Raw genomic sequence first — 10278 nt, 5'->3', positions numbered from 1 at the left:
TTGACAATCCTAGATCATTGGAGGAGGCTATCTGAAAATGAAAGCATTGCTATCAACAATCAAAGCGCAGAACTGAGACTAAGCCAAACTGGAGAGGAAATGCAAAGAACAAGGGGAAATGGGACAAGAAGCGAGTAAGACCACAAGATTTAGGTAACAGGGAGAATGTTGCACCACCTAAGAGGTTCATAGTGGCCTCTCATCACATGTTTACCCTGGCTAACCAATTTCTTGGATAGATGTGGGAGGAGGGTGTTACAAATTTTATGTTGAGTATTTTGGTGTGAAGAGGAAGGATGAGTGGAAAAAATGGGATGTTGGTGGAAAAGCATGTACAAATTCAGATCAAGGATGGAAAAATGATCATGGGGCTTGGGATGGATTCGAGTACCATGGGTGGACCTCTAGTTTCCCACTTTGGAACTCTTGATGGAGATTAACTCTAGATTTCTTAATGGGGATTATGAGAGGAAGCCAACAGTCTATATAATGCATATGCGATTTGATCTTGCTAATGTTGTTTTTCGTGTACTGAACTTGGCTTGCTCAATTGTAGCTCTGGTGGCCATGGCCAACAATTAAGAGTCTAGGGTTGTTACTGTGTTTGGGTTCAAGCTTGATATGTATTCCAAGTGGTTCTATTCTGATTCATTTGAGTGAGCTTTAAGCTATTTTTACAGTCTTTCATGGCTTGGCTTTGGAATTTGAGGAAGTGGGTGTATGGTATTTTGTATTGTTGCAGTTTCGTATGCATATTTAGTAACATGGAGATTTCATTGTTTGTATGTTTATGACTGTTTTGATCTTAATGTTTGTTTGCTTATTCTTGGTGGGAGCTTTAGCTGTAGTTGTTGGTTGTTCATCGCTTCAACTTATGCTATGTGGGTTGAAAATGGTGAAGATGAAATCTACTATTCCCAGTAGGAATTCATGTCTGGTTGTTGTTTGCAGGCGATCAGGTATCCCACAAGAGCTGTATTCTTAGTTTTTGAAAATTCATGTCGTTAGAGACACAATTTAAACATAGTCACAAACACATGTTTATGTCATTGGAGGCCTCTTTCTCAGGAAGGAATGGGGTAACTTTCCTTCACACATACAAGTATCATTGAAGGCTTGCTTCTAAGAAAGGAAAGTGATAAACTTCATGTGTCTCACACATATATTATTGAAGGCCTGCTCCTCAACAAGGAAAGAGAGAACCTTCAGTAATTTGGCTACCTAAACTTTTGAGTGAAAGGATGGACTTATTCGTTCCAGATAGGTAAAATATCAATGCAAGAAATTTCTTCTTCTATCTTGGAATTGACATTTTTTTGTGTGAGTAATGTGTTTCTAACATGGAATTGATAGGATTGTGGTGTGAGTTATGTGTTAGAGACTATTTTTGTTTTAGAATTGTTCATAATAATTTTTATTTCTGAACTTATTCCATCTAGTGAGACAAAATATCAATGTAATAAGTCTCTTCTTCTAGCTTGAAATTAACAAGTTTTTGGTGTGATTAATGTGTTTTTAGCTTGGAATTAACAAGTTTTTGGTGTGAGTTATGTGTTAGAGACTATTTTTGTTTTAGAATTGTTTATAATAATTGTTATTTCTGGACTTATTCCATCGAGGGAGAAAAAATATCAACGCAATAAGTCTCTTCTTCTAGCTTGGAATTGACAAGTTTTTGGTGTTTATCGTGTGTATATAGATAAAAACTTTTGTGAAGTTATCATAACATAATCCTATAACATGATGTTATGAGATCCACAATGTCTATTTATTATAAGTTTAGTCTTTTAATTTTTAAAAGGTTCAAATACTATGAATTCAATCTTGTTAATATTAACGTATATCCTATGATTCAAAGCAATGCTAAAATATATACTGTGAAATGTATATTTTATTTTTAAATCCAATAATATTTATTAGATTATGTAAATCATAAAATACACCGACTAGAACATCATTAAAATTATTTGGAGCGACATAACTTTAATCAAGATGGGAGAATGGCCCCTGCGATGGTCAAGGTCCAGGCAACCTCTGTGTGCGCGTCGGGAGAGACTGGTTTCGTGGATTCCTGGCTAGTGAAGGGCTTCCTCAACCAGGGTTACACCGTTCATGCCTCAATGAGCGATCCAGAGAATGAGACGAAGATGCGCCATCTCTTGGGCACACCAAGCGCTGCAGAAAGGCTCGAGCCCTTCCGAGGGGAACTGTTGGGAGAAGGTAGTCTAGACGCCGCCGTCACTGGGTGCGGCGATGTTTTTCATGCGGTGAATCTTTCCGAGTCCGCACCCACAGATCTAGAGGGCCAGGCCATTTTACTAGCAGCTCCAGGCGTTCCCCAAACCCTTTTTCAACATTTGTTAGACAAACTTTCGATGGAGGCAACTTCTTCCAGATCGAACTCGGTGAAGAGGGCGAGCAGAGGCGCCTGGTGCTATCCTGCAATGCCACGACCAAGGACTCCAACGTCTTCCTCATTGATCACGTGTGGCCCTTCAGGCTCCCAGGCGCTTGCAATCAGAAAAACGGGGTTTGCATCGCCGTCAGCGCAGGACTAGCAACCCCATTTCACGGATTTGCTACCTCCGCCCCTGGGAGAACGATGCAAGGGGCTGGGATGTTCACTGCAAGCAAAAGAAGTTACAAAATCCCCAGATCCGTCGCTGATCAATCAGATCGGGCTCTCAACAAACAGATTGGCCAAGACCTTGCAGGTCCGACACCCCAGATGGGAAATAGCCACGGCAGATCTGCTCTAGGAAGCACAAGAAGCCCTGGCATGGGGTCAAGGCACTTCTCTGACTCCTTTCAGATCCAAATTTCTCAGCCTACAGGCAGAACCATCATGCAATGGGTCAGTTCTTCAGATCTGGTGCAGGGACTCAAACTGAATCTAGAACGCCGGATGGGGATCCCTTCAAGCCTTCAACGACTTCTCTTTCAAGGTAAACAACTTGAAGACCCTCTTCCCCTCTCTTCTTACAGCATTTCCAGGAACAACTCTTTGGTGGTTACCCTTCGTCTGAGAGGAGGTGCAGCGGAACAGTCATCCTCTGCTCGACCCTTCTCATACAAAGATGCAGTACACTCTGAGAACCCAAAACCCCCGAAAGCCCTTAAATCTAAGGCCTTCTTGGTTGACAAGATGGAAGAAGTTCCCTCTGCTGAACTCACCCATGAAGATCTTGCAATCCAACTTCAAGAATTTGCAGAAAGAGCCATCATTTGGAGATTTAATGGACTGTGGCCGCAATCTCAGGATCTTTATGCATGGATCCATGCAAACTGGACTCATCACTGTAAGATATTTTTTTGTTCAAAAGGTTACTTCATTGTTCTATTTGATAACAGTAAGCATTATGAAAAGGCCTTAGAAGAGGGCCCTTGGTTCATGGGAATTGCAGGGCTCTTCTTGACTCCTTGGTTCCCAGATTTTGATCCAGCTACTGCAGTCATTACCAAGACACCTGTATGGATCAGGCTTCCAAACTTACCTACCCACCTATGGAATACTCGTGTCTTTAGAGCTATAGGTGACACCTTGGGCAGCTTCATTAAGGGAGATTTATGGCGGGAATCCAAAGGTCTCTACTCATATGCAAGAGTATGTGTGGAGTTAGACTTGAGCAAAGGACTTCCAGAACAAATCAATCTCAAGATAAACGATTTTTTCTGGACCCAGACACTGGATTACGAGAATACTGCATTTCGTTGCCGCCATTGCCACCAACTTGGGCATTTACAGAACACCCGCCCATCTCGTCCGGCAAAAACGAATAAGGCCAACGTCTCCAAGCCTAAGTCCAAACGTTGGGCTCCTTGCTCTCCACCTCCAGTGGTGGATTCTGATTCCTCCAGCTCTGAAGATGAAGATAGCGATGAAGAATTGGATTAGGCCCCTAATTTAGTGGTCCCTTCCTCCGATGGTCTAGCGCCTTCCTCCGATACAACGACTGCTCAGAAACGCGTCCATTTGTCCTCCTCCTCTGATTCTGAAAAGGAGGGCTCCCCTGTGGAGGACCCCAATCTTCAAGTTGTTATGGCTCATCCACCCCAAAATGGTTGGGTCGAAGTCAAAAAAAAGGAAAGGGAAAAAGCTTTGTGTTGAGGCCTCTACCCTTTCAGGGTAGAAGTCAGTGCTTCTTTTGGCTCCCAGCCACATGTTGTAGCTCCTTGTTTGTTTTACTCCTTCTCCGGAACCGAGGTTGATAGTCCTATCATTTCCGGTTGCTAGTTTTTTGTCTCTCTTGAATGTATCCTCTTGTACCATATTTTTGCTTAATAGAATTAGTCCAATTCAGAAAAAAATAAAATAAAATAATAATAATAATAAAATAAAAAATCATAAAATACACCATATTAATGAATCTCTTTTTGAGTTTTTATTGATAACATTCAATAGTTCTATTATGTTGGTCATCTTATATGTCCCATAAGGCCTCCTTAGTCATATCTCATATATACAAATGATATGACATGTCCTGGTGAAAGACATTTGATTTCAGGTTCCTAAGATTTTATTGTTAGTGTTCCATGAAATTTCAAACAAGTATTCAAAATTTAATAAGTAATTTGTGTGTCATGGTTATTTTGTTTTTTTAACTTATGATAAATATGTGAAATTTTTTAACATAGTTATATTATTGAAACATATTTTTTTAATCAATGTTTTATCGATCAAGGATTAATTTATTATGAAATCATTTCTTTTAAAGAGCAAAATTTTAAACATAAATTTTTTTGATGGGAAACATAAAACAAAAGTCAAAATAAAATTGTATGATAAATAAAAAGAAATCCAAATTCCAATGATGGAGAGACCTTAAACTATGTAAAAACCTCGTAGCATATCATATGGAAACATTCCTTTATAACGCCAAGTGATCATAGAAACCCTAAACTGTAACGGAATAAATTCACTAAGAAAAGAGTAAAGCGCTGGCCGGATTGCCTTCACCTTGTTGAGCGGCAAAGGCAAAGAGAATCTGCCAACCACCCTGAAGACAACCTCACTTTGACAACCAGGAACATAGGCTAATTTCTAGAAACTGCTTTGAATGGATTTCATCCACGGCTATATAATTAAAGGATAGAATTTACCACGCACCAGACTTCAAATCAACTATAAATTGCATTAATTATCTCAACCTTGCGACCCTCCGGAATGATCAAGCGAGGACGAGAAAACTTATAGAAATCAGTCCCTCCATAGAGAGATCCACATGCATGGAGATGAAGTACATATGTTTAGCATGCATACTTCCATCCAGCTCAACCTGGATGATGCTACCATGATGCCAACTGAAATAGCACCGCTTGTTGTTATTTGATGGGATGAAAATCTTGGCCAGGAGGATTAGCTTAGCCTTGTTTCCTTTTTGCACTTAATCATCATTCTATTGAGAGGAAGAGAGTACTCATATAGAGAGCGCTTCACGGGATGAATTTCAAATTTGGTAAACCATTGATAACTAATTTCCCCGGTTCGAGGAGGCATTCATGATTTACTGATGCATCCACTGGTTTGTCCCGGTTGCGTAAGATGTAAAAGTAAGACTTATGAGAACAAGTCAAGACATGTGATCCTGCTTAGGAGGAGGCTTAGTTGATTGTTTTTAGGAGAAGAACCCTTGGTTAGGAGGAGGCTTAGTTGATTGTTTTTAGGAGAAGAACCCTTACTGAAACACTGAATGATGATGAGGGAGTATTCAATGATCACAATTTCAAATGCATCTTTTTCTTGAGCTAATTGGAGACCGAGGAAGAGCTTATACATTTCTGTCTAATTATTTGTCGTTTATCTTAATTCTCATGTTTTTTTAGAGGAAAAAACAGAACCTTCATTCAAAGTAGAGAAAGCTTTACAATGTCACGAGGCAATCTTTGTCCGAACTAAAAACAGAGAAGCCAAAATATATATGAGATCCAATTACAAAGGACAATCTCTGTCTGAACTAGATCAGGAAAACCAAAATATGTTTACAATCCAAATACAAATAAAAGCCAAAACCAAAATACACACCCCAACATGAAAGGAGGGAAAACGGCCAGCACATACCTAACGAGAACAGAGACTTCCAAGAACCAACCCACAACCAGATTGAAAGCCCAGATACAACGTCAGAAAAGATAAACTAAAATTCAAAAAAACCAACCCCATGACTGTATCAATAGAGAATTTTTCAAAAAACAGAAAGTCAAGAGAGAGAAATAATCCAATGCTAATTCTCATGCCTACTGAACTTCTTGTTTTCCATAATAACCCAAAAAAATCCTTTCCCACCCTACCATCCCTACTAAATCCAATTTTTTTAAGAGATTAAATATCAACTTTTAAAAATTGTAGTGTGAAAACAATATATTTTTTAAAAAATTTAAATTTAACATTTTTTAGTTATACATATTTAACTTCATTGAAAAATATCAAATATATTATTATTATTTTTTAATTTAATATATATATATATATATATAATTAATTAATTTTATTACAATTATCATATTATATTATATTAGGATAAATGTTGAATTTCTTTTAAAAACCGTTTATGAAAATAAACAAAAGGCGCTCCTTACTTGGCAAAAAAAAATTCATGATAAAAAAAAGAAACAACTGAAATGTGCACCTCGGATTAATTAATTACTTTATGTAGATCCCCTCAAAATGAATTTGTAAGTTTCATAATAAGGTAAAACCGTACACGACCGCTTTACAAATCTGCAACTGTGCACGTCGATTTAGAGATCTGGATTGCGTAGCAATTACAACAACCATTCCGTTAAAATATTATTCCGTTATTTTTGAGATATTGAATAAGGAAATAATACCAAAGAACCATATAATAATATGTCAACACTTACACAACCACGGTACTGGAAGATGAAAGTTATTTCTTAAGAGGGCTGAAATTACAGGTTACAATTTTAAAATAAATTCGCTTATCAAATTGGATGGTTTTTATACATTTTCAAAAGAGGATCTCCACAATTTTGTAATTTTTTGAATTATATGTGATGTAACAAAACATTTACCCTCCAAATTCAATCCCTGCTCCCTAGTCTTCCAACAAGAAACATCAATTAATTGATTCCGGAAGTCTTTGAACCTTGAAACCTGCTCTGCAATCTCAACTGCCAGATCACAATTGCAAACAGTGGATTGAATCGTAGCCTGTAGGATGATAGCAGCAGTTAATACTTTTTATTTAGAAAAAAGAATATCACAATGGCAAATAGCGGATTGAATCGTAGGATGGCAGCGACGGTTAATAGCTTTTATTTGAAAAAAAAGAATGGAGAGGAGTACATTTTTTTTTTGGAGATAAAAAACAACAGGCGTTATATTAAAAATATATACTGTTACATTTTCCAGAAATCCACAGAACTGCCTCTATGTCTGATAGGGATAAAAAATAAATCACAGAAACACCTGTAGCGAAAAAAACAGAGCAATCCCTCTGCGAGAGTGGGGAGATCTCCAAACAGCTCGAAATAAGCCTGCAGACGAATCACAGGGATCGGAGATAAGGTCCAGCAACGCCTCCCAGGAAAATTGATCAAGGGAACATCATGCAAAGGGGAAAGCCCCTGAACCTATTATAGCACCCTTTCCCCTGAACCTATTATAGCACCCTTCTCCAGGCACTCAAAATGTATCAGCCCAGGCAGAGCAGAAACTCCACGATTAGAGAGCCAATTATATGGGGTATTCTGTTCCCGATATACGTAGTTGAAAGAAACAAAGTGGAAACAATCCTTCATGCAGGGGATCTGATAATCACCAAACAGCGCACTCAGGGAGAACTTCCCCATCGCCCAATCAATAATCACCTTCGAATCACTTGAGACGACAATCTCATCCACTGCGAGCCACGAGGCACATCTGAGGGCTCCCCATAAAACCAACAGCTCTGCCCTCATATTAGTGCCCAAACAGTCTAACGGGAAGAAGTTGTAACTCCAGGAAGGAGAGATGGAGATAACAGTTCCACAGCCAGACTGACCATCCACGGAAGCATCATCAAAGGAACCAATAGGAAAGGTCTAATTTTTGAAGATTCTTTGGTGAAAATCACATAGAGAAACATTTGTCGACGCGTTTCGAACCAACCAGTGAGTTAAATGAGCAGATCTAGTTTTGCACATTAAATAGACACCGCAGAATATCCCGTGGCATAACGGCTAAAATGACAACAGCTAGATTTGATCAGGAAACCGCTAGTTTGACTTTGATAAGGGTTAAAAACTCTATTTATTTAAAAAGTTAATACGGTTATAAATGTAAGTGGACCGTTATATATAAATTACCATAAATTAAATTTATTATTATTATTATTATTATTTTATTTTATTTTATTGTTTTTTAATAGAGTGATGTATAAATAGTTAATTAAATTTTGATTAAAAGGATTTATATAAATATATAATAAAATAAATTAACTTAAAATAGTTAAGAATGAGTAAAACAACAAAAACTATATTAAACTTTGATATGGATTACAGAAGCCTTAATTCAATAAGGAAAGGTCTAATCAAGGGGTTTGTAGGACCACCCGTGCTTGGAACACTTTGGTTTATGAGAGTCGATCTGTGGTTGGGAACACTTTGGTTTATGAGGGTCGATCTCCAAGCAGTATGCTAAATTTTGAGGGTCGTGGCTCTCAGATTAGGGGCTGCATCATACAACAAAAAATACAAGCATTCCGGCATCGCCAGATGCCCCACTATAGAGGAATAATTTTGTAATCCGCATGACGAGTAGTCCAGCCGCTGAGGCAGGCAAATAATGAATCCTGATTCATTTCACAATTGATCTGGAGTGTAGAGGAAACTTCCTCCCAGCCTGCGAGGGAAAACGAGCAGTAACCCATCCTTATAATCAGATTTACAGTGATAGCAAAAACCCAGGCCTATAAAGCATAAAACCTAGATTGAGGAGGTTGTCCCAAGTCAAGATACGATTATGGACAGTCAGCCAAGTGAAACGTTTCAGTTTAGTCGGCACCTCCCACTTCCACATCCAGGCCAGCCAAACACTTCCACATCACTTGAGGAGAAGAGTACATCATGTATTGCATTCACTGGCACAATTCTGTGAGGAGCTGGTGTACTTCACCCTCTAAGCTCATGTTACTCCTCTGACAATAAGTATCATGATATAGGCACCTCTTTTTCTTTTTAAAGTGGTGGGGCCTCGGTAAATGAGATGATTTGATTGGAATGATGGGTTTCTTAAACAATATATGGCCATTGCTTTGCAATAAACCTTAGATTGAAAATCTACCCTGATGTGGAGGCCAAAAAAAATAAGAAACGGGCATCATAAAATACTGTGAAGAGCTATGAGATTAAGACAAGGAATGTGATATGCAAAGAGGCTTGATGGATAGGGCAAGGGAAGAGGCAAGGGCTGCGTTCACTTGCCCTATGTTGGGATATGCCTGGTCTGAGAAGGCATGTTTATGTTATGCCTGAAATTGGTCTAATATGGCATGCTGATGATGATATGAATTTTCTCAGTGACTAAATTTACACAAAGAGAAAGAAGAAGATTGCCTACCAAGGCCTGATGATGGTGAATAACTGTAGTAAGTTTCTGAGATTTAAAATTATTGTGAATATTGCGGTCAATATTCTACAAGGCTAAAAACTTACCTAATTTATTTTTTGGGTTCCCGGCCTATGTTAGCTGCATTTAAATAAATAATTTATCACATGCAATATGAGCCAAAGTACCAGCAATTGCAGCTTTATGCCCTGCAATCTGGACTTCCATGACGAATTGCTACATTATAACAGCAACCAAATGATGGAATGAAGCATAAGATGCTAGCTTCGGTTAGCAAACACATTATGTCCTTTTATTACAAATAGAATAGGATGGATTAAGGCTACAAAAACCAAACGATGGAATGAAGCATAACATGCTAGCATCTGTTTGCAAACACAATATATCCTTTTATTACAAATAGAATAGGATGGATTAAGGCTACAAAAACGTTCTGTCAAATTAAGTAACAGATTCGCAAATGTGATAAGATCAATAATTGCATGACTTGAAGATATTGTACTACATTAGGTCTCACATGTCAATGTGGGATCTAACTAGGCACAGTTCTGTACAGCGCAAACATGTTTATCATCTAAGCCATATACGATTCTTTCACTGTGGACACATATCCTGCAGCCCTGGTGCTTTTTGCCCATTGAAATGATTTAGGCACTGCTGTGTAATTTCCTAATGTAATGATCACCATATCACTCTATGTCCCTTTCTCT

The 10278-nt window shown here is 38.3% G+C and overlaps 1 protein-coding gene across 1 annotated transcript; it reads left to right on the top strand.

Annotated features, from left to right (window-relative positions):
* The first annotated feature begins 2000 nt into the window (after positions 1–2000).
* On the top strand, positions 2001–2558 carry LOC149177033 (putative anthocyanidin reductase). The gene has a single exon (XM_089421650.1). It carries the CDS (start codon positions 2001–2003, stop codon positions 2556–2558), a length of 558 nt encoding a protein of 185 aa, XP_089277776.1.
* Positions 2559–10278: the final 7720 nt, after the last annotated feature.

The sequence above is a fragment of the Pinus tabuliformis genome, chromosome 4_1 (genome assembly GCF_031772625.1).
Source record: "Pinus tabuliformis cultivar Carrire ecotype Pingquan chromosome 4_1, CPIR1, whole genome shotgun sequence".
NCBI classification, from domain to species: domain Eukaryota; kingdom Viridiplantae; phylum Streptophyta; class Pinopsida; order Pinales; family Pinaceae; genus Pinus; species Pinus tabuliformis.
The sequence above is the reverse complement of the archived record's forward strand: the minus strand, read 5'-3'. Positions and strand labels throughout refer to the sequence as shown.